The sequence below is a fragment of the Balaenoptera borealis genome, assembly GCF_965194805.1.
Source record: "Balaenoptera borealis genome assembly, chromosome: 2".
NCBI lineage: Eukaryota > Metazoa > Chordata > Mammalia > Artiodactyla > Balaenopteridae > Balaenoptera > Balaenoptera borealis.
The window spans coordinates 4,741,831-4,766,688 of NC_138867.1; the positions used below are offsets into that span (position 1 = coordinate 4,741,831).

Consider the following 24,858-nt stretch of genomic DNA (forward strand, 5'->3'; position numbering starts at 1 on the left):
CCAGCAGGCACCTGCGTGCGCCGTGGGACCCGCAGCGGCCTCGCCGGGGAGCCCGAGCGTCCGGCGTCCTCCTGGCCCCGCGGAGTGGCCGGGCTGGGTGGAAAAGGGCGGTAAGTGCGCGAGGGGGGTTCGAATCCTTGCACTGCAGCAGCCTGTAAACCCTCGAAGGCTGCTTTACCAGGCTCTGCAAATGTCCGTAACTCTGGGAATTCTCTGTAAGGTGCTGCCGTGCTTCTTTCCAACCGTAAGAGCGAGCGCCTCTGAGTCAACTTTCACCAATATTTATATTGTTTCCCCGTAAAACAGAAATGGCTTACCAGCGTTATTACCATAAACATTAGGGAAGAAAGCAAGGGAATGTATTTATTAAAAAACAAACAAAACAAAACACACACACACACAATTAAAGAAGGAAGAAATAATCTAGGAGTTGTATTAATGTATACACAGCAATTATAAAGAGCTTATTATGCCTTTCTCCATCCCCTCGTCCCCTCCCCCTCCTGTTCCCCCTCTGGCCTTTTAAAATGAACATCCTTCACTGTCAGAGCAGGGGACAAAAAGACAGTCATTTTGCTCAGTATTTATCACCTTAGTTTCAAAAAGGATGGTCTTCAAGAGTTGGCAGAATGGGTAATTAGCGTTTTGTGACGTCACAAACAATGTCCAAGTCCTGTGTCCTGATTTGCCAAAAAACAAGTCTGATCTTTGCGCAATGTGTGGTTTTACTTGCAGTGCTCACAAGCGGCATTTATCATTTCATGCCTCAGGGGATGGACCTCTCTGTCCTGAACTGCTTTTAGGTAAACCGGAAAGCAGGTGTGGAACGTCGGTTGCTACCGGGTTTTTAATCTGAACGCAGTCCACTGGCAATTGCTAAATATGAGTACTTTGCATCAATTCCAACAATGCATTGCCATCTCAAATGTTATTAGTGACTTATAGAGGAAGAACTAGGTTTTATTATCCCAACATATTTTCAGAAAACCTAGAAAATTTGAGTTGATAATCCAGAATTCCTAAGTGTAGTTTCTTCATCTTGATAAAATTCCATAAAGACAATCATTTAATATATGCATTAATTATTGAAATTCTCTCCTCCTGAGTGCTGTATGAAGAGTCTATCAATAGTGATAAATCCGATTAACGCGGGAACATAGGAACTTTTCCGCGACCACCAGAGGGCGCTAGATGTAAATGATAGAAAACGTTTAAAAATTACTTGTCACTATGTATTTGCAAGAGAAAGTTATCTATTTAAAGCTCACTTCCTTGGGCTTGCCCTTGTCTTCTTTAATGTTTCTCTTACGATTCATTCTAGTATGTAGTTATTTATATTGTAGTTAGTTGTCTTCCCCTACATAAAAAAAAAAAAAAAAGATTTTTGTGAAAATTCTAGTTTTCTAAAATCATGAAAATTCCTGAAGGTCTCAGGAGAATTTTCAGAGTGTTTTCTAGTAGTTATGGGGTTTTCTGTGAGGTAAGAGCATTAGAGATAGAGAACCACTTCCAGGAGGAGAAGCCAAGACTTCCTGCCCAAGGGTGCCCTTCTCCTTGGGAGGAGCGTCCTGCAAGCTGGACTCCAGCCTGGCAGGCATGTGGCTGTAATCACCTGGCACCTCAGCTGGTGTCACAAGCCCAGCGTTCCCATGACAACCACTTAGCTCGCTTGGTCAGAACCCCAGGGGGAAGGTGGGAGCCATCATCATTGAGGTTCTAGCCTAGTGGCCACACCACTCCCTCATCCCTCACGGTGCAGGTGTTTTAGGTCTTCAATTACAAAAGGCTAAGGTGAGAGAGTGGGTTTCAGTGGAAAGCTTTCACACGACCAGAGAAAGACTCTATCTTCTCAGCAGTGTTACCTCTTTTGACCTAGGATAGCAGATGTGGAATAGACTTTGTGCGATGCTGTGGTTAGTTTACTGTTGGATGTCTGGGTATCCCTTCAAAACCCAGAGTTGCCTTTGAAATACCTCTTTGGCCATAAGGTGTGTTTAACACATATTTCAACCTATATTGCCAGTGTTCCTGGGAGTCTGGAGTAATTATGCAATAAGAAAGAGAACTCCATGTATTCTGTGAGGCAACAATAGATAACTTCATTGAGGTCAATTCTATTTTCAGACCTTCAGTACACGCATTTCATTTTGGCTGATTCAGCATAGCTTTTCCTTAATAGGAGCCTTGAATGCTTTTCCTACAAATTTACCTTTGTCATAATAATAGCGGGTCTTGTTAAGAGCAAACACATAGCACGAGTTTGTTAACTTTTAAAAATCTAGAGTAAATTAAGTTTCCAGGTCAAGAGTCAGAAATTCTTTAGAACTTTGTTTCATTGGACATGAGAGATCTGTGTTTGTGTGTGTGAATTTAAAGTATATATTGATTTATATTCACACATTCACGTGCCTTGAGATGGGGCAGGTTGGCCCAGGGATGTGCTAGTAAATGTTTAACAACAGATTCTCCAGGCCTCTGATTTTGTAACATTTGCTGGTTCCCATGGGGTAAGTACTCCCACCATGGCTGATTTCAAGCTATGGATGTGATACCATTGAACACAGAGTTAGGACTTGTGCAAAATCTGTTCTCCGCAGCTGGTACCAGCAGCCCCTAGCATGCTCACAGGTGCTCCACATCTCATGCCCTCAGTTTGGAACTGGAGTCTTCCTAGACTTGATGCTGTGGTCAAAACACCTTTTGAAATGAAGTAGATCAGGGTGCTGACTGAAGCAGCCATGTGTGAATTTCTCCTCCTTAGAAAAACCTGTGTAGGACCGAGGTCTTATTTCAGGGATTCTCAAGGATCAGGAATCTCACTAAATTCTTTTTTCTTGAAATCACAAGCCGGTAGTTTGTGGGATTACAATCTTAAAACATAAGCTCAAGAGTTAGTTTAAAATTGTCATTTTATAGCAATGATACATTGCCTTCTGCGTGGGGAGAAGCTGTGCTTACTTTGTTCATTCATTGAATTCTTTAGCTATGACCCTTTTCACATTTATTTATACATAACCAACAGTGCATATCTGCACTAAGGACTGCTCTTTGATGAAATCAGGGTTTCTCTGCCTTGGCACTCTTGACCTTTTGTTATGGGAACCTGTTCTGTGCATGGAAGAATGTGTAGCAGCCTCCCTGGATTCACCCACTACATTCCCAAAGCACCACTATCCCCTGCCCTTTCGTGAAAACCAAAATGTCTCCAGACATCCCAAGTGTCTCCTGGGGGCGGGGGTGAGGGGTAGCACCCCCCGCTGAGAACCACTGGACTAAATTTTCACCCATGTGCACCGTCATTCTCAGAAGGGATTGTTAACTGGTTACAAGGAGTGGTTTTGCAGCGGTTGGAGCTGGTGTTCTGGGCAGGGTCAGGCCAGTTCTCTAGAGCTGACTGTTACCTTGTCAGGAATTTTGTGAGCTGGTGTGCTGCAAATCAAAATAGGTAAACTTGGGTGAAATAAATAATATTAAAAACAAGATTAAAACACTGAAAACTCATCACTTCACAATTCTTTAAGTTTTGAGGTTACGTATTCTCTTGAGGTTCTTTGCCTGTATTGCCTCTGTATGGTGGAAATACTTTATAATGGCGTGCTACCGTGCAAACCTCTAAACTCCGTGTTCAGTGAGGTCACATGGTAATTGAAATTAGCCATGGTGGGAGTATTTATACCAGGGAAATTGGCAAATGCTTTCAACCAGGCTACCCCATGACCCCCACCCGTAGCTGGTTGTGAAAGATGTACCAGCACAACACGTGCGTTTCTGTACAAGAGGCTTAAAAGTTGTCATTTTGAAAAATAGATATTATATGTCTCCCTCCCAATAAAGGGTAAAGAGTGTATGCCCTCCAAAGTAAAGGTTGTAAAAATGACCTTTTAATGGTAATCATCTTTTTATGTGCAATACATCTGCTCATTAGCGAGTGTTTGGAACAGTCCACGTGCTTTGTCCTCATTCCACGGCCTCTGTTGGGATGGAAACAGGCTAGTGTGAGGTGCAGACACTCCCTGAGAGCCCACAGGGCAAGAAGAAAGGTATTAACATGACCACATCACACCAGCTTTTCCTCTGAGTCCAGAAAGCCGGGGATGAAGAAGGTGGTTTGGAAAAATGCAAACTAAATGAGCAAGTGCTTTTCACTTTTTTTTAGGAGTAGCTGGGAATAGACTGTGATCATATACTTGCACCAGGCACATCCATTCCTAATTTGTTTCCCCCTATATTTTTTTATCATTGCATAGAATTTAAGCAGATTTGTTTTACTTTCTCATTTTCCTAAGTAAAATATGAAATGATCCCAATGTATTCTGCATTAGCAGACGCAAGTGCCCTGCTTTGACATGTATTTCCAAGGTTGGTTGTCGAGTTGCCAGCCAGAACCTGCTGCCTGTCTAATCTGCATGGGCCACAGTTCACCAGTTACCTGCATTGGGGATGGGGGGCAGGCCTGTGGGCCCAGAAGTGGCCCTTTGACCTGAGGAAACAGGAAGCCTGGGCTCAAACAGGCCATCGCTAAGCTTTTGGTTATCCTGCTGCCTGATGGGTTGGCTGTCGGGCCTCTGATTCTCACCTTGCCGTGGGCCTCAGCCCAGGGGACTCTGGACAGTGCCTTTCCATCCCTGGCCTTCTCTGTCTCTCCCAAAGCCAAACACATGCCTTTTATGACCATCCCCTGGCTGCCACCCTCTCTGTTCCAGTGTAACCTTTCAGATACCTGCCAGGATGGCCCAGGGACATGTGGGCAAGTACCTATACCAAAAGAGTTCTGGTTGTGAAGAAAAATTACTTTCTGCAGAAAAAATAATTTACCTGAGTACTGTTCACTTATGACCAAATAGGACTTTTGTAGGACGCTATTTTATTTTATCTCATGGCTCCAAGAAGCATGTCCAACTCATGCTAAAGGCCCGGTTATTAAGTATCTAACAGAATAGTCTCCCGAGAGCATATATTGGTAATAAAAGGGGAATATATATAATTTCTTAGGATGTTAGAATCAGAATGAGAATATGAGAATCAGGTCTTGTTATACACGTAAGAGGAAGTTGCATTTTGAATCGTTAGGGACTTTCCACCTCAGTGTAGGGCCAGCCCTCTGGGGCTTGGGTCTGACGTCCATTTCAAAGCCATCTCAGAGGAAGCTTGGAGAAAGCCTGACATCCTGTTGGCCTGTTGTTTTCTGGTGTTTAGACAAAATGCAGGCGAGGAAGCCGGCCCTCTCCAAAGGTCCATCGCTGGCATGCAGATGGAGACACACACAAGATATGTTTAAATATCTGAAAGGTAGAAGCCAAGCTAACAGAGTGTTAACTAAAGTATTTTGTAGCCTCAGCTTTGACAAATCTACCTTCGCATGGTCTAAAAGTCCAGGTTCAAGTTTAGAACGTGGCGGTGCAGGAAGATCCTACCTGTGGCGTGAAGCCCACCCCTAGGTCTCTAGCCCATGTCTGTCCTGCCCGCCCAGAAACAACCTCTCCCTGACCTCTGGATGACAGAGATGATGTGTTAATGGTGGGAATGAAAGGAAGAATCTCTGTCAAAGCAATGAAAACTGCATGATGCTAGAAGGGAAGAAACCTCTTTGGAGAAGACAGCTACGATATTTCGAGAAAGGCAGGTGAGGGCCACCGTCCAGGATTCTGGTGGAGTTATAGATGTTTTCTCCAGACTTTGTACAGAGAAGGGAATGACACAAATGCTCCCCAATGCAAAACTATAAGACTGTCTGTGACGGAAGCCTGGCAGATCCTATGGGTGCCCCAAATCTGTTAGCTCCTTGGGGTTTTCTTGACTTTTTAAAAATAAATCATTTATTTGAATACATTTTGGCCTGGTATAATACAAGTTCGAATTGGAAGAAGAGTGTGGTGCATGTCTTTGAACAGCCTTGAAGCGTGAAATGCCAAGAAGCCAGGCCAGTCAGAGGCTCAGCAGTGGTTTTCATTCGGAGAAAAGACACATCTGAGCATCTACCATACCTGCATTCTGCCTTTTCTGCTGTAGTTCAGTGATTTAATAATTAAATATTTTAAAACTAAATGCCAAAGAATGTCCATCATATTTGTATTTTTAACTGTTTTCTGAAAAACGATCAGTATTTTTAAGCTAAACTTTCTAATCAATAGACTGAAGATGTTGGTAAAAGACAACATGACTAAAGGAATATTTAAAGCTATAAAAATAATGACATTATAATTACTCTACAGTAATTACTCTGTAATCTGAAAAGCCCATTCTTAGTTTCATTTGGTCTGTAATCTGTTTCTCCTTAGAAGTGTCATAGCATTTGCTGGATTGGTAATAACACATTATAGGAACAACAGTGACTTCCCAAAAGGCCCCTTTTAAGATCTTCCCTTTTAACTCCGATTTTACGCTTTCTGTAGTTCGGATTTGAGGCTGAGTGGTTGTTGACATTTCCTCCATCCTTTTTTGCTGGGTGAAAATACTATCCGGTAGTAAATGATATTCAAAGACTTCCTGATCCTTTTCAGAATTCTGAAATTACTCAGCCAAACCCCCTCTCTCACTTTCAGAGTATGACCTGGTGTCTCCCTACGAGGTTGACCACAATGGAGACTACGTGTCCCATGAAATCACGCACCCCCAGAGGAGGAAAAGGGCGCTGGCCCAGCTCGGAGCTGACTCTCTGCACCTTCGGCTGAAAGGCTTCAGGCACGACTTCCACCTGGATCTGAAAACTTCCAGCAAGCTGGTGGCGCCTGGATTTCTCGTACAGACTTTGGGAAAGGGGGGCACTAAGTCGGTGCAGACTTTCCCGCCTGAGGATTTCTGTTTTTATCAAGGCTCCTTACGATCCCACAAAAATTCCTCAGTGGCTCTTTCGACCTGCAAAGGTTTGGTGAGTACAGTTGTTGCCACCTGTTGTGAGACCGCAGGGGCAGGGATGTGGGGAAGGGAGCAAGTGACAAGATTTGGGCTCCTTCTCCCATTATTGCAGTACAGATTCCTTTGATCTCTCAAAGCAGGAGGAAAATTGCCAAGCAATGCTTTCTAAGATGTGCTGGGCGCTTCCTATCCCCAGTTTGGAAACAGCACCCAGGTTCCGCCTTCTGTTGTCGTTGGTCTACAACGATTGTGGCAGAGCACTGCAGTTTGAAAACTGCGTGAGAACTTACGGCCAAGTCTGAAGACTTTGACTTCTTTGGGGATGGTTTTACTCTGACTTACTGGTTACTCTAACTTGCTGGTCACTTACTAGCACTGGAGGAATGTTCTCATCTTGAATAGAACAACAGTATTCAACTGATTGGCCATGTGCTTGAAAGCAGTTTATTTCTGTCATTCTGATGTTGATAATATAGTTACAGATTAGAGCATTCATTTCAAAAACAGTGGTGAATCCATGGCAGGGCCGTGCTGGTCTTATTGGATTCTATTAGTGCTTTCTTCATTTTCTTAATATCTGAGTTCGACATTAAACATCCTTAGATGCTTCAGGTGGTCCCCTTTGCTTGGATCCTAGAGTGAGGAACATCTGGCCAAGTTGAGAAGGTACCTAAATCCCTCAGGCTGACCTAAGCTGAAACCTTAATGGCTTATCTTTTACTTTTCTTAGAATATTTCCATAACTTTCACGAAGGAAAGCTTAGTAGATGCTTAGATTCTTGGACACAAATTGATTAGTCAGACACAGATGAGGGAGACATGACATAAGTAGCAGAGTGAAAATGTGTGGTCCAAACAATAAGGTCTTGATCATGTTAAAGATTTGGCAAGTAGATTTTTGAACATTTGTTACATCTCCAGAAAATGATCTAAGCCTGTCTTATTCCTTTCCCTCTTTGAAAAGAGATAATTCAGACTCTACACCTCATAAGGATTTTGTGTATGTGTATGTGAATACTGGATGCTGAAGGCACATTAATAACCAATTCCTTAAAATACTAAATATGTGGAAATGCTATGTCCTGTGATTTTTAAAAAATATTAACATTCTGCTTTTTAGGGGGAATTCAGTATGGGCTGGGCTCATATCTACTTTCTTTGGAAAGACTTTTGGTTTGAGAATGGATACAATGGGGAATTGCCAAGGGTGGGGTGGTGGTTATTTGGCACACTTGTTAAGCATAAGGACAGTGTGGTTGATTTCTCCCATGCTCTCTCAAGAAAAGTAGATCTTTCTTAATGAAAGAGCTAGAACTCTTCATGTAATGCACTAAAGGAAGATATCTCTTCCTTGGCTTTCTTCAACAAAGGCTCGCTCAGACCAGAAATGGAAACCGTCTGTGTGGTAAGGAGATGTGCCATGCCCTTCAGAGCACTCTTGGGTTTGTTTGTGGAGACTGGGCAAGGTGCTTTCTTCCCATTAACCCAGCAGGGGTGCAGGCTCATGGGTGCCCCTGGCCTCTGTGAGCCAAGGCTTCCCAGTGATGGCTGAGCTATGCCCTGGAGTCTGTCCCATGAATAGAGTTGGCTGGCAGCAGCTTGAGATTTCTGGCTCTCTTTGAACTCAATGGGAGTTAACAGCGAAAGTTGTAAATGACAACTACATGAAAGATAAAGAAGTGAAAAGAACAGAAAAAAGACTCCTCTGGATAATAAACACTGGAATGTAATATTTTGGTGACTGCAATAGAAAGCTGTGTGCTTTCACCATTCATCTTCCGAATACATTAATTTCAACTAAAGTGATATTTTGTCTGTAGATGGTCACTACAAACATGACCTCAACTAGACTTATGAGTGTGAGATCCAGGGGCATTTGCCATATGACAGGACAAATCAAAGGCATTTTAAAGAAGAAAAGGGGAGGATTAAGAAGTCCTCTCTCTTAGCCAGATAATAAAGTTATTGAATGGAAATGCCCCTCAAGTAGTTGCCAAGTCTGTTATTTCTTTCCTGATTGATGGTTACCCCGTCTGTCCTCTTTCAAATCTGTTAACACATGAAGAAAAGTAGCGTACCTTTTGCATTAGATGATGGTTCCTTTTTGTTATTATTGTTCTTCTTGGTTCTTTCAGGTTCTAATTAAAGTTCCAGGTAGATCTCAGTTAAGCATTTTTTTAACTGGATTTCTGGATGACTCAGCTATCTGATGGGAGTCAGGAGTGTGGTTCTAATTTATAGTAAATACATATTTTTAGTAAATACATATTCTTGAAGAAGAAATACAAAACTAAAATGAGCATTTTACTTTGAATCTCATGTGAATTATGAATCTCATGTGCTTCAGAAGTGTGTCTCACTGGAGCCTGTCAAAGTTGCATCCAAGGAGTGTATTGTCTGATGAGACAAGCAGGGAATAGGCAATTTTACTGAAGAGTGATAAAATAAGGACAAATATGGGTGCTTGGAGAACTGAAATGAAGATGCCTCACCCTACCTCGGTGAGAGGCGGCAGCATCAGGGTAGGTTTCTGGAGGAAATATTGTCCAAGCTGAATCCTTATTGTAGAATTGGAACGTGATACTCATGAATGGAGGAGTAGCAAGCAATCTCAGGGAAGATGATGGAGATCAGTCAGGCTCATGGAATCCTTGATAACACCATCCATGACTGCTCAGAGATTAATATTTGTATATGAAGCCCAAGTATAGTAAACTAAATAAGGTCTGGAAGCCCTAAAATGACGTCTAGAGTCATTCCGACATTGCCACCAAGTATATTGATTCAAGATATTTCTTGTTTTGCTAAATAAGGTTAATAAAAAAAAAAAAGTATCTGTTATACTTATGTCCCTACCAAAATGACATCACAAATCTGTTCTGATTACCAATCACAAGCACATAAATGTGTGTCACACAGCAGGTGCTTTTCAATACTTGTTAAACGATGGATAGAATTACTGGGTTTCTTACAGTGTAAGAAACAATGATGACAATAACAGTAGCAGAAGGAACAGTAATAAGTTACTGAATGTTATTTGCCAAATACTCACCTAATAGCTTCCCATTTGTTATCTCACTTAGCCTAATGATAACTCTAAGAGATAGGTACTATTTTTTTAACAGCTTTATTAAGTTATAATTTACATATCATAGAGTTTCACCCCTTGAAAATGTATAATTCAGTGATTTTTTAGTATATTCCCTGACTTCTGCAAACATCACCACAATCTAATCTGAGACATTTACATCACCTCAAAAAAAAAACAGACAAAACGCAGTACAGTCCAGTCCCCCCCATTTCTCTCAAACCCTCATCAGTCCTAGGCACCCTTTAATCTGTCTTCTTTGTTTATAGATTTGCCTAATCTGGCCATTTCTGATAAATGGAAGCGTATGATACATGGTCTTTTGTGACTAGCCTCTTTCACTTAGTATACCGTGTGTTTAAGGTTCATCCATGTTGTAACATGTTTAAAGACTTCATTATTTTTATTAGTGAATAATAATCCTTTGTATACATATGCCGCTTTTTATTTTAATGCCTATCAATTGATAGACATTGTTTGTATTTTCTTTGGTTGTGTGAATAATGTTGCTATGAACATTGGTGTACAAGTTTTTGTGTAGACATAAGTTTTCATTTTTCTTGAGTATTTACCTAGAAGTGTAATTACTGGATCCTATGGAAACTCTAAGCTTAACCTTGTAGGAGATTCTAAACTGTTTTTTCACAGTAGCTGCACCATTTTATGTCTACCCAGCAATGTATAAGGGTTCCAGTTTCTCCACATTCTGGACAACACTTGTTCTTTTCCACCTTTTTTTCTTACAGACATCCTAATGGACATAAACTGGTATTTCACTGTGGTTTTTATTTGCCAGGAGAGATTATCGGTTGACAGTTTTGTTGTTGTTGTTTTGTTTTGTTTTTCCTTCAGCACTTTGAATATACCATCCTACTGCCTTCTGGTTTCCATTGTTTCTGATAAGAAGTCTGCTGTTTATCTCATTGTAGTTTTGTTATACTTAAAGCATCGTTTTCCTGTTGCTGTTTTCAATGTATCTTTGTCTTTCAACATTATTACTGTCAAGTGTATAGGTGTGAGTATCTTTGAGTTTATCCTTCTTGGGATTATATGAGCATCCTGAATGTTCATATTAATATTTGTCCTCAATTTGAAAAGTATTTGACCATTGTTTCTTCGAATATGTTTTTCTGCTCTTTTCTCTCTCTCCTCTCCTTTGGTACTCCCACTATTCATATGTCGGTGTGCTTAATGATGTAGCAGGTTTCTCTGAGGTTCCATTCATTTTTCTTCATTCTTTTTCCTCTGTGCTCTTCAGATTGTATAATCTTGATTGATTGATCTGCAAGCTCACTGATTCTCTGCTGGCAGTTCAAATCTACTGTTAAGCTTCTGCAGTAAATTTTTCATTTCGGATATTGCACTTTTCAACTTCAATTTGGTTCTTTTTATAATTTCTCTTATTCTGTATTTTATGAAACACAGCTATGAGGCCTTGCTTTAATTCTTTTGATATAGTTTCCTTTGGTTCTTTGAACATATTTATAATAGTTGCTTTGGAGTGTTTGTCTACTAAGTTAAACATCTGGGTGACCTCAGAAGCAGTTTCCATTGCCTCTTTTTTTCCTGTGTATGGGTCACACTTTTCTGTTTTTTTGTGTGTCTCACAATTTTCTTGCTGAATACTAAACATTATAGATAATATATTTTAGCAACTCTAGATACTTTAAGACTGACCACACACCACCACTCCAGTGCTTGTTGCTGTTGTTTTCTTTCTTACTTGTTTAGTGACTAGTTCAGTGAAGTCTGTTTTCCCTGCAGCATGCAGCATCTAATGTTGTTTCTCAGAGAGTGCAACCTAGGGCATGTGCCAATCTTTTGGAAAGCCTGTGCTGATCTGCTGCCTCTATTGGTATCACAACCAGCTGTTACCCTACACTAACTGCTAGGTGATTGCTTTTTTTTTTTTTCTCCCCAGCACACTTGGGCATATATTGCTCCACAGTCTAATTGTATTATAGAAGAGCTTTGCAGGATTACAATGCTGCCAGGTTTTGAGACTACTCCAACACCAGGAGGAATCCTCTTGTCTTTTTCCCTGAGTCTCTCCACTAAACTTCTAGTCAGTGTACAGTTTTGCTTATTGTTATGTGTATCATGGAACATCAACCTTCTCTTAATTGCTTGCAAGTAAGATACCCATTACTTTTGACAATACCGTTAGACATGAACTTTCACACACTCTGTTCCAAATATAGTCATTCATTTTAAGTGAGCTTCTTGTTCTTAGAGCTTACTTCTTGCTTCTCTTCCTGGGCAAAATGTGTGTGCCACTAAACAGGAGCTGGGACTAGTAGTATACTTCTCCTCCCAAAGTGACACCCCTACTCTATGAGTGGAGCTCTGGGTGGAAATAGTAGCTCCTGGTCTTCTCTGCTTTTGCTTCCTGGCTTGAAATGTCTACCATACAAATGTTCCTGGTTGGGGATGTTCAGGGATCCATTATTCTCAACCTGCTGAGCCTGGAGTAGAGCTTCCATCTTATAAGCAGGGGCTGCTTAGCACAAGGGAAATCAGTTCTTATGACCATGCCTGTCCAGAATAGAGCTTCTGCAATATAGAACTGAGGGGATAAGAGATGTTGGTGCCTTGCTTCTCCTGACTTGAAAATACAGCCCTAGAATGGGTGTTGGGTGAGACAGGGAGCCCTGGTCTTTTTAGAATATATCTAGAATAGAGCTCTGTCACATTGAGCAGGAGGAAAGGTGAGTATGTGACTAGACCATGGCTCAAATGTCTCCAAATTTTACCATTCTTTTACAGATTTACTAAATTTAATTAGATAGATGATTTTCCACTTTTTTTTATTGGAGTATGGGAGGGATAAATCAGAAGCTTGGGATGAACACACACACACTACTATATATAAGATAGATAACCAAAAGTGACCTACTGTATAGCACAAGGAACTCTACTCAATATTCTGTGATAACCTATATGAGAAAAGATTTTCCACTTTTTATGCCCTTAGGACAATTTCCAGAGACTTCAAATGGTGTGTGTGTGTGTGTGTGTACAATTTTCAGCAGGAAAATGGTTGTTTCACTTGAGAGAGGATCTTCCACATTCCTTACACTGCCATTCTGGAAGTCAGTCTCTGCTACACGCTATTATTAACATATTTTGCAAATCACTGCCCAAAGCTATTTTATTATCCCCATTATACAGATGATTCCCTAGGTAATTCTTGAAAGAGTGGGATTTTGACCTAAGTTGACTGACTTCAGAAACAACACTTTAAATCACAATACTATTTTGCTTCCCTTGATCATGAGGTCATTGCTGCACTACAGGGACCTACAAGATCATTTATGTGGATTTCCATTGCATCATCCTTGAATACTCTCTAAAGTGTAATGATGTTTGCATTTGGTTTCCACCTTAATGCCACCTTCCTCAGTATCAAGCCCTCTCTGAACTTAGTAGGCCCATTTGTAATATATCAGGCCCTTATATTAAAAAACGTGAATTCATTCCATAATTGTTTATTTATAGGTTTGGTTTTTTATACCAGACTGTGAGTTCTTGAAGAGATATTGTTTTTTTCATCTTCGTATCCCCAAGTTCCTGTTAACACAACCTAGTTCTCTTTTTTCTTGCAGTGAATGATTGTATTTCAAATTAACAACCAAAAATACTACATCTTCTCAACCTCTATTTTGAGATACGAATAAACGTAAAATTCATTTTATAATTCATTTCATATGATTTCCTTCCGTGACTAATGTCAAATAATCTAAATTTTCTTTTGAAGCACAGTTTATTCAGAAGTGGTCTAATCAATAAGATTTCTGACAAACTATTTTTAAAAACCCCCATTGTCAATACTTTAAATGAGGTTTCTTTGGAAATATTTTCTGTTGCATGTAACAGGATTAGATTTTCTTAAAGGATTTCATGCACGTTCTGTACTTGGATTAGTACTTTACCAAAACAATTAAATAAAGAACAGCATCAAATCTATCATCTGTCCTTGGCACAAAATCTGCCTGAATTTTAGCTCCTCTTGTGTAATTGTTAAGGCATTAATGCATAGGATAAATATCACTTCTCCTAAAATCTAATTATTCTCTAGCTTTCAATAGTGTTGGAAAACTTGTAAACGCCACAGTTCTCAGTTCAGTTTGAGAATTCCCTCACTTGGTTGCAGACTTACTTGTGGCCCTGGTTTGAATTGTACTAGGTTTTATTTCCAGAGAAAAACTCCAGGGATTCTCTGGAAACTCTAGTCATTGAGAGTTTTCCTAAAGCACCCAATAAATCCTCGGAAACTGTCTGAAATGTTGCCAAGTTTTCAACTGACTTTGAAAAATGTTCTTGAGCCAGGAAAATAAAACAGGAGCAGAAAGGAAGAACCAACACAGGAGATAGCTAGAAGGGCTAATATGAGTTTTAACAGAAAAGTATCACTGTCTGAGGAGGCCAGTGATGGCATACCAGTTGAAAATACATCAGACTTAGGAGACATGCAGGAAAATAGTAGAGAAAATAAGGTTTTTGGATAAAGTATGGCCAAAGTTATTGATTATTAGGAAATTTAAAAGGTGGGTTTGGGGAACTAATTGAAAGTACTGAATCATTACATGAATTTCTGCTAATTACTTAAGAATAAATATAGTATAAAACTTTAAATTGACAAAATGGAATACATTTCATTATTCCAACTAGATCAAAGTAACATTTATGAGATAATATTTTGTACTTGTTATGACCAGATTTTTCTATTAGCTTACCATTAATTGTAAACAGAAATGAGATGATTAGAGAAATTTAAGTACAAAATGTATGGTTTTGTTCCATTTCCCTTATTTTTCAAGTGATGAACTTGAGAATCAAAGAGGTGGAGTGGCTTGGCCACTATTACAAAGCCAAGTGGGGTTTAGGAAGGTCTAAGGATGTATGCCTTTAGGTTCTCTGTCCTGCGATATTTTCACTGAAACAAACAGGATGCTATTACTTTTCATTATAGTGAGGGATCAGTTGAAGACTTTAAATGTTGGACTATGTGCCAGAAATTTTAAAGATAAAGCAAGGGAGTCCTTGCTCTGGAAGTGTGGGGCAGGTGGCAGTGGGAAGAGGACAGAGCGGCAGGTTTCCTTCTGGTTAGTGTTTGGTGTTCCTGATGCCCTTTGTTGGGAATCACATGCTTGCACTGTATGGCAGCTCTCATATGCACAGTCTCTACGGCCAATAAAATATTTGCTGTGAGGGTCATCGGAATGGTGCTTATCTCCACAACCAGTATGACCAGGATTTTCTCCAAGGCCAAGATTAGCCCGAGAACAGCCATGTGATCCCCTTGGAGGGGCAGGAATGTGATCCCTGTGGTCAATTCCTCTGGGGGGTGACTCAAGTCTAGGATTTTCCAAAGGATAAGGATACTGAAACCTACATTTTTGAGAGTGACTGTTTAAGAGAAAGTCCAGGCCAGAGAGAGTACAAGAGGAGCCCAGATGAAACCAGACTCTTAAAAGCACGATCCTGCCTTGCCTGAGGTTCAACCAGAGCAGTCTGACTGTATCTGCTTAACACACAGGTAACATTTTTCTTCTTAAATGTCACTTTCACCACGAGGACCTCCCTGATCCACCCCCATCTAAAACCACCTACTCGTCCCCCTCCACACATACCTCCTATCCCCTTCCCTATCATATCTGTATTAATCATAGCCCAGTTAGGAAACAGAAACCACACAAATTCACTGAAAAGAGAGGATTAATACAATGCATTAAGTAGGTATGAAAGAACTGAAAAAAGAAAAAGAAAATACCCAGATATAACAGGGTAGCAAGTGCCGGAAGCAGCTGCTGGACCTAGAGCTGAGGGACTGAGGGAAGAAGTTGGGACTATTAAAATTTAAATGCTTGGAGCTGGGCTCAAACCCCTGAGTAGGAGGAGCTGGCCAACTGGTGCCAGGACTGGGAGGGGCAACTTGCTGCCGGTTTTTTAAGTAACCTGTAAACTGCAGTCAGCTGCTGTTACTAGAATTAACTGCCACTGCCAGGATGAAGCCAGGCTGACAGGAACAGGAAGCAGACAGGAAGTCCATGTTGGGCACACAGGAAGTCCACAGGGGCAGACAGGAAGTTCACAGGGTGCAGTCAGGAAGTTCACAGGGTGCAGACAGGAAGTTCACAGGGCACAGACAGGAAGTTCACAGGGCACAGACAGGAAGTCCATAAGTACCAGACAGGAAGTCTATAATGAGCAGATAGGAAGTGCACAAGTCCACAGCGGGCAGGCAGGAACAAGTTCTTCCACCTTCTTTGAAATCGGATTTGTAGAGTTCCAGACCCAGTGTCTCAAAGCAGAGTTTAAAAGGGGAGTTTAGAACTGAGGATGGTTTCTTAATACCAAGCAGGCTATCTATGCTAAATATTGAGAGTATAGCAAGGATTTATGTCTGACTTTTTCTTGCTTTATCCCCAGCACTTCCAATAATGCCTGACACATAGTAAAGCCCTCAATAAAAATGTATTCAATGAACAAATTATTTTTTAATGGAGAAACTGGAATTCTGGTGCTTTACAAAAATCATTTGCACAGCCACTGGTCTGAAGGAGTGGGGGTGGGGGGAGGAAAAACGAAAAGCCAAAATAGTAGGGACATCCCAGCCCTAACTAGGGAAAGGGTTAGACCTCAAGAAATAGACCTCACCAGGCCTGGTGGCAGGCTTATTCCTGTGAGGGGATGGAGCTGTCAGACCCATGCATGCAGACATTCCTCCCCTATGATGGGCTATTCTTGCCCTTTTTCCTCACTTGATTAAAATTAAGTCCCATGTGTAGCTTGCCTGGAGGGAGAAGCAGCACAGCATTTCCTCAGTAGGCTTGGAAGTGGTATTTCATGACTTATTACACAGGAATAAATTGGCATTCAGAGGCTTGTGTGTGCGTATGTGCGTGTGTGTGTGTTCAGTGTCTGTGAGTTTGGTTACTCTAAACCACTCCTGAAGGAGACATTGGAGTAGCATCAGCTGTAGGCTGAGGCCAAGCTCTGTATCAGAGTGAATTTCTACACTCAGTGGATCTTCTCTTTGCTCATTCTGGACGACAGCTATCCTCAGTAATCCCACCCCTACTCTCAGGTTCCCTGAGCCTCAAAACTCAACTGGAAGCCACTATTTGCATTTGCTCTTCTGTCTATACTCCAGTCCCCATTTATTCCAAGTATGTGTCATTTTTACTAATTTTGATTCCTTTGTCTAATGATAGCATTCATCCTTTGTCCTCTATTGCACATATTTTTCACTACTCAAGGATTTGTCTTTAATTTTTTAAGAAGAACAACGTGTATTTTAAAGACATTAAATTAAGTAAATCCAGTATTTTAAGTTAGTAGCAAAATCAGTGCTAATTTCATATTCTCTATTTCTGTGAAATTATAGGAAAACTAAATAACATTATCTCATTTGAAAAATTACAATTTAAAGAAATGTAGGCAGGATTCTGGTTTTTTTTTTTTTTTTTTTGTATATTTAGTTTACAGTAAATGGGTGTATCCAGTAAGGCATACACTGTCAATATATTAAAAGTTACCAGCTATGAAACAAAAATTAAACTGAGACAAAACTAAAAACAATAACAACAACAAAAACTACACACTGTTACCAGATTTACAGTGACATTAAAATGACTGGTTGCCTTTAGTTTAAAAATGGTACTAAAATGATAGAAAGCTTCAACAGGCAATGACAGATATATCCAGTTCTTCCAGTTTTCTCTCATTGAATAGGTATATCTCCAACCCTTAAGACATTAGAAATTTGTAGTAAGACATGTAAAGTAACATGTAGTTTAGGCAATTGGTGATTTCTTTCAGTATGCAAAGCCTGAGAAAAATATTTGCCTTGATGACCTTAGGGTCATTTCATCATAGTTGAAATTTTCATGTGAATACATTGTATCTTTTTCTCTTAGATGAAAAAGCAGGGGCTGTCCCTTAAACGTGGTAAGGCGGTATTTAAGTTCATACATGTTGGAAACACTTTGAAAGAAGATTCTTAGTTTTTTGTTTGTTTGTTTGTTTTTAATTTTTTAAATTAATTAATTTATATATTTTTGGCTGTGTTGGGTCTTCGTTTCTGTGCGAGGGCTTTCTCTAGTTGCGGCAAGCGGGGGCCACTCTTCATCGCGGTGCGCGGGCCTCTCACTATCGCGGCCTCTCTTGTTGCGGAGCACAGGCTCCAGACGCGCAGGCTCAGTAGTTGTGGCTCACGGGCCCAGCTGCTCCGCGGCATGTGGAATCTTCCCAGACCAGGGCTCAAACCCGTGTCCCGTGCATTGGCAGGCAGACTCTCAACCACCGCGCCACCAGGCAAGCCCAGATTCTTAGTTTTGATTGGGCTTGCAGAAATAGCCAGGGCCTCCATGCATGGTAGTTCAAGTTGGGCCCTGGGAACTGTGAACAGACATGGGGAAGGAGGGGGTCAGAGACTGTTCCATGAAAGTTGAGGCCACCTACCTGAACTCCTACCCTTCTCCTACTTCCCTCCAGAGAGCAGCCTCACAGGAGGTTGAAAAGCACAGTTCTGATCTTTCCATTTCCTTACTTGTCATGTGCCCATTGCACTCTGGGCAAAGCCCACATCCTCACTGTGGCTGATGACGCCCTTGGGGTCTGCCCTTGCTTGCAACTTCAGCTTCAGGAAGGAAACTCTCCAGGCTTGAGTGGCACCAACTCATTTCTTTCAAGATAAGGCTGAGCTCCTCACCCCCTTAGGGCCTTAGCAAATGCTGTTCCTTCTGCCTGGAACACAATTCCCATCCTTCCTCCTCCAGTTAAGCATCAGTTGGAAAGACACTCCCATGAGTCATACTTCTTTGCTGCTGCAGATTCCCTAGCAATACATTCATGACTCACCTTAATTTTCTCTTTGAAAGGAATTATTCTTATCTTGGTTACTAGTTTAGTGTTTACCCGTCTCTCCCACCAGACAGCCAACATCCTAAGGGTAGCGCTAAGGGTCAGAATCCCTTAAGGATCAGAGCACCCGCATTGTTCCTGGCCCTTGGAAGGAACGAGATAGATGAGTGGAGGGGTAGGTGGATGGATGGATGGATGGATGGAGGATCCTAGTTTCAGATACTAGTTGGAGAAAGTTCCTGTTTCCAGAGAGAAGGTGCAGTGACTGTGAAAAGCTCTGTCTAGAAATGGCTCTAAGTTGAGTTTGGACAGCATGCATTTCCCAGGTACCACACAGATCCAAGTCTGTATGTTAAGGCTCTGGGAGTATATTTCCATAGCAAAAAAGAACAGAGCAAGTGCTGTTCATATTCAAGTAGTTTCAGAAAAGCCCATCTGCAAATGAGCACATTGCAGTCCTAACCATATGAGTAATTTTTCTAATGACAGAGAGTATCTCTAAATAAATTCTAAATAAGAAACATTGCAACATACTTAGGCAAGAAGGTATGTATAATTTATATAAAGTACAATTTAAAAAACTAAATGGCATTCATCCACCTCTTAGCTTTTTATACCTTACTATACGAGCATAAAGACATTGTAATTGCTGTGTCTCAGTTTCTTGGACATAATCTTTATTTATCAATCTTATGACCAGGATGGATTGCCTATTACACATGACAATTTCTAAGAAATGATACTCTTCCCTCCGTGAATCCTTCACAAAAGGTGAGGCAGCAAGTTTTTTCTATACTAACTTTCAGCAATGTCAGAAAAGCTGACACTGCTCATAAAATAAGAAAAACATTTCCATATTTACTTTGTTTAGTTAGTTAAGATAAATTAAATATTAAGCAATTGATTCATTTAGAACCAAGCTGGTCAACAGCATTTTAGAGCAGCTACAATTTAAGGGCTGTGGTAGTTTTCCAGACCAGCAAGGGGAAGGAAAAGCATGAACTCTCCACATGTGAAGGAAGATACTTACTTAGACATTCAAATAAGAAACAGAGTAAAATGACTCCTTGAGATAAGCAAATGGGAAATTGAATGAAAAACATAGCCTTTGGAATCACACAAGTCTTGTTCAAATCTAACTTCTCTTACTACTAGCCAAATTGTTCACTGCTATCCTTCCGTTTCCTTAGTTTGTAGATAACCTTGGCCTCACAGGGTCACATGCGGATTGGGTGAGACGACATATATATGAAAGGCCTTAGCACAGGGCTCCTAGTAGGAGCTGAGCAAGTATCTGTTCTCCTCAGCACTCCCCCATTACTAAACTATGAAATGTACATTAAAACCTAATTAGAAGGTGACTGCACACATTGTCATGCAAGCAAATTCAAGTGAAGTTAAAGAACCCAGAGGTGGACTTCCCTGGTGGCACAGTGGTTAAGAATCCGCCTGCCAATGCAGGGGACGTGGGTTCGAGTCCTGGTCCAGGAGGATCCCACATGCCGCGGAGCAACTAAGCCCGTGTGCCATAACTACTGAGGCCCGCGTGCCTAGAGCCTGTGCACCGCAACGAAGAGTAGCCACCGCTCACCGCAACTAGAGAGAGCCCATGCGCAGCAACGAAGACCCAACGCAGCCATAAATAAATAAATAAATAAATAAATAAATAAATAAATAAATAAATAAGCAAGCGATGTGTGATCACTACACGCTTATTTAAAAAAAAAAAAACAAACAAAGAACCCAGAGGTGGAGTTCCACTGACCTTCAGAGAAGACCCGCAGATGGGATGGGGATAGGATTAGAATACTTTGATATTTACACTAAAACCTTTTGGGTGATTTATTGAAAGCACTTAGGATGATTAAAAGACATATCATTTAAGCAGACAATTTAAAATGCAAGGGACTGTTTATGCACTTTTTAGAAGCATTGCTTATGCCCACACATTTGAAAGAAAGTTGTCCATTCCCAACACCTGGGAGATTACTTTGTGCTTACAAGGTATCATAAATGAGAAAAGTGCCCAGAATAGCTGACATCTTGGCTTTGTATTCCCCCTGCAGCAGCCAAAGGAGCTATAAACCTTGTTTTATTTGCAGAGATTATCTCTAACTGAAGCTGGGGGAGTTTTGACTATTCCCTTTGCAGGTCATCATTAGGTAATAAAATAAAGAGTGATGGATTGCAGAATAATAAGCCAAAAGAGAAGCTAGGATATTTTATAGCACCAGTCTATGTCTAGATGAAATGTACAAGTATGTGTAGAAGACTTTGGAGAATAAACAGTAAATGTTTAAATATGTAAGGACTGTGCTGTGTGAGCACGGCATATGTGGAAACAGAAGTCGTTGTATGTTTCTTAAGAAGGTCAGTAATATAAGCTGGCCTTTTCTTAACCATTTAGTACCATTATTCTGAATTTCTAATATTGATTTGACACATACCATAGTTATGTTTACTACTTCAATACATTTTTGTATTTAATATCAATCATAATTTCCTACCTCTGCCTCCAATAATCCAACATGCTGTCCACTGGGGAGTAGTTTATGGGCTATACATTCTAATAAAATTGAGCTTATTAATCCCCAACACTTTCAAGTGTCCTGTTATTAACCCTCTGAAAAGATATAGCAATACGTGTGTCATACCTGCCTCTACTGGAGGATTAGGAGACACTTTGTTTATGAGAATTTTAGAGGAATGACTTATGCCCACAGATTTGAAAGGGACCCACAACCAAAGTCTCAAAATGACTACAACCCCAAGCTGTGGTTGGTGCAGAGGCTTTATGGGACAACAGCTTTCTTTGAAAATAATGAAAATACTCTCTACATTGATTTAAAACTTTAAAAACGTAAGGCAAAACAAAGCCCCAGCTTCACTTCAGGCTTGCATTACACGTGTGCACCAGCAGGGGGAGAATGCGCAAACCCAGCTTTTAGCCTCACCAGAAAGGCTGAGTGCCCCGGGAGCCCTGTGCCTCTATATGTATGAAGGAACACACGTGTTTGAAATGATTTGGCCACTTCTGTCTTAAAATGTGAAGTACATTAGGAAGAATAATTTGACAGTTTCACAGATTGCAATTTTTTTAATTTTTAATTTATTTTATTTATTTATTTTTGGCTGCGTTGGGTCTTCGTTGCTGCGTGCGGGCTTTCTCTAGTTGCGGCAAGGGGGGCTACTCTTTGTTGTGGTGCGCGGGCTTCTCACTGCGGTGGCTTCTCTTGTTGCAGAGCACGGGCTCTAGGCACGCGGGCTTCAGTAGTTGTGGCTCCCGGGCTCTAGAGCGCAGGCTCAGTAGTTGTGGCGCACGGGCTTAGTTGCTCCGCGGCATGTGGGATCTTCCCGGACCAGGGCTCGAATCCATGTCCCCTGCATTGGCAGGCAGATTCTTAACCACTGTGCCACCAGGGAAGTCCCACAGATTGCAATTTAAATGTAAAAATCTCTTAAAATCCCATCATTTAAAATTCAACTGTTGAGTGGCAGTCTTCAGCCATGTAGATCCTAGTATGTTACCTATATTCATATCCAGCTATGAAGTCCAAGCACATTAATTACATTTTGACATTGTGTCATGTTCCACTGTATAGTTTGCAAATTAATCCTCTCATTTGGCAATTATTCACGGTTCAGATTTCTCCTTTATCTCATGCACTCTTTGTTTGATCTTGGTTTCAAAGTCAGCCCCAACCAACTTCTCCCTTCTCTGGTTTCAAGCCCTTTCATCTATGCTTTGTCAAAGGTGTGACTGTTCCAGCCTCTGTCAGGGCATGGAGTGGCCATGACACAGCTGTTGTAGAAACGATGCACATGTGGGTAAAGTTGTAGGATCCCTAAGCATAATAGGTAGTGTATTCTTATATTTGCCAAACATAGAGACAGATGTATCAGAAAACTCTGGTCGCTATTGCCATCATGTTTAGTTGGATGCTGGTTGGAGAATTCCTTTCACGATGAGCTAACTTTCCAAATTCCTGTGGTGTTTTAATTATCTTCCATTCGCATGTTCTTTCCACTACTTTTTTTTCATGTTAATAATATCACATTCCACATTTCCAGCTCTTGCCCAGACGGGTAGCCCCTGGTAATATTGATACTTTTTCTATCATAGGAAAAGCAGACACATTCTTAGGCTTTGACCTGCTTCAATTTGGTGGTTCTTTGGAAATGGTGGTTCCACTGTTCCCTATAAACAGACAAATGGGGGTTGGGGGACCGTGATGCTTTCATGGAAAGGCTGGTTAACTCACTTTCTTCCTGTTTAAGCTACCAAATGCTTTTCTCCAACTCCTAAACCAGAGCTTTGGAGAAAAAATTCTGAACATAATTCAATGTACCTGGGTACCAATGTGTCACCATTTTGAAAAGGGCTGCTTGCAACCTATGTTCCGTGTTTGGTTGTTATGGAACAAACATATGGTGCATTCTGCTTTTTTACCATAGGAACATGTACATTAAAGTATGTACCAATGATGCAATTTAAATAGTTTCAAATAAAACATGAAAATGCACCATTATAAATAGGGAGGAAAACTGATATTGAAGTGAGCACTTACTGTATACCAGGGCAGGCATTTCTGCACTCAGATTCATTGATGCATTACTTTTGCATTTCATTATATTAACAATATAAGAAGAATCTTTATTTCCATTGTAAATAAGAGAAATCTCAGGATCAGGAAGATTTTGTAGCCTGCCCAAAGCTGCCATCCTACAAGGGACAGAGCCCAGATTCCAAGCCATGTCCATTGGAACTGAGAATAAATGGTGAGCTTCCCCACTAGCACCCTTGTCTCCTCCAAGGACATTCTTCCTCTGTCTTCTTGGAGCCTGATTGACTGGTTGGGCAGCACGAGAAGAACTTAGATATAAAAAACCTGTGCCTTTAATCACTTTGATGCCTACATGGGGGACAGCTGCACGATTATGCACAACCTCGCTCAGATGGCATAATTCCTCCAGAGAATTTGGGGGGGGGCTTCTGTGTCCTTTATAGCTCTAGTGGTTACCAGATCACATGATTATAAGATTTAGTGATGAAAGACCATAAAGACAGACAGACAGACGGAGAACATATGTTTATAGCATTTTTTAATCCAAAACTAATCAAGGAAGGCTACAGAGATTTCTAGTTATAAATAGTGACTGGTCCCTGTAATTCATACTAATTCACAACTATTGGGCCCTGTGCCTTTCTTAAGGATGTGACAGCAGTGTTACTAACAGCATTATTTCTTTCAGTGTGGTTGAGCTAAAAATGCATGTAGAGAATTGGCCAAAGGGCAGCCTGAGGGTGCATTATGATCATAGCCATAACGGGCTGACCGAGAGAAATGAATGTCTCACCTGGAAATAACTGAGAGAACTGGTCCCAGGCATTCTCTTTTTTAATTTCTTGTGTGAAGAAAAAAAAAATACATAACTTGTCAGGAATCATCCTTGTCAATGAAATACACACATACATACTCATATATACTGATTTCAAAAAACTGTTCTTCCAGAAACTTTTTAACCTTCTGGATTATATTTTTTGGGGGGTTGGGAGGTAACCTGAGCATGAATAACTTCACAGGTCCAAGAATTGCCCTGTAAGTACCAAGTCTATGATCTGACCAGAGTCATGGAGTTCTTGTGTATTGATCATCCTCTGTGTTTCACACTCTTCCCTATATTTCTATCATAATATTTAATCATAGTATTTGCGCAATATCTTACACTTCTGCAGAGCTTGACATGTGGATTTTGAGGGCTCCCTTGGGGACCACGCCCAAGGGTTTCAGTGTGCTGACCTGTAGAAGAGCTGGTTACTTGGGGCCGGGCCTCAGTCTTCAGCAGTCATTGTTTTATGTGCATGACTTATGTGAAAATGCCAGAAGTCAACAAGTCAGCAGATTCCATGGAGTCACTGGCTGATACATCCTTTAAGGCAGTTGGATGTTCCCCACCCTCCATTATCTATTTGACAAACTCTTTAAGGATACACCCGTTCTAAAAAAAATGAACAAAAAACAGATACATACTACTATATATAAAAT

General features: G+C 40.8%; 1 protein-coding gene and 1 long non-coding RNA gene across 7 annotated transcripts in view; one reads left to right on the top strand and one right to left on the bottom strand.

The window, feature by feature from the left end:
- Positions 1–24,858, bottom strand: part of LOC309623421 — a 720,194-nt gene that overhangs the window by 84,059 nt on the left and 611,277 nt on the right. The window lies entirely within an intron of this gene.
- Positions 1–24,858, top strand: part of ADAMTS16 (ADAM metallopeptidase with thrombospondin type 1 motif 16) — a 160,340-nt gene that overhangs the window by 4,460 nt on the left and 131,022 nt on the right. For 3 of the 6 annotated variants that reach the window (XM_082380311.1, XM_082380313.1, XM_082380315.1), the window contains exons 2-3: positions 8–110; positions 6,543–6,868. In XM_082380311.1, coding sequence (XP_082236437.1) covers positions 8–110; positions 6,543–6,868 — 429 coding nt within the window. Of the gene's footprint in view, positions 1–4; positions 111–6,542; positions 6,869–24,858 lie in introns of all 6 variants that reach the window. The other 3 variants (XM_082380312.1, XM_082380310.1, XM_082380314.1) reach the window with 1 other exon arrangement.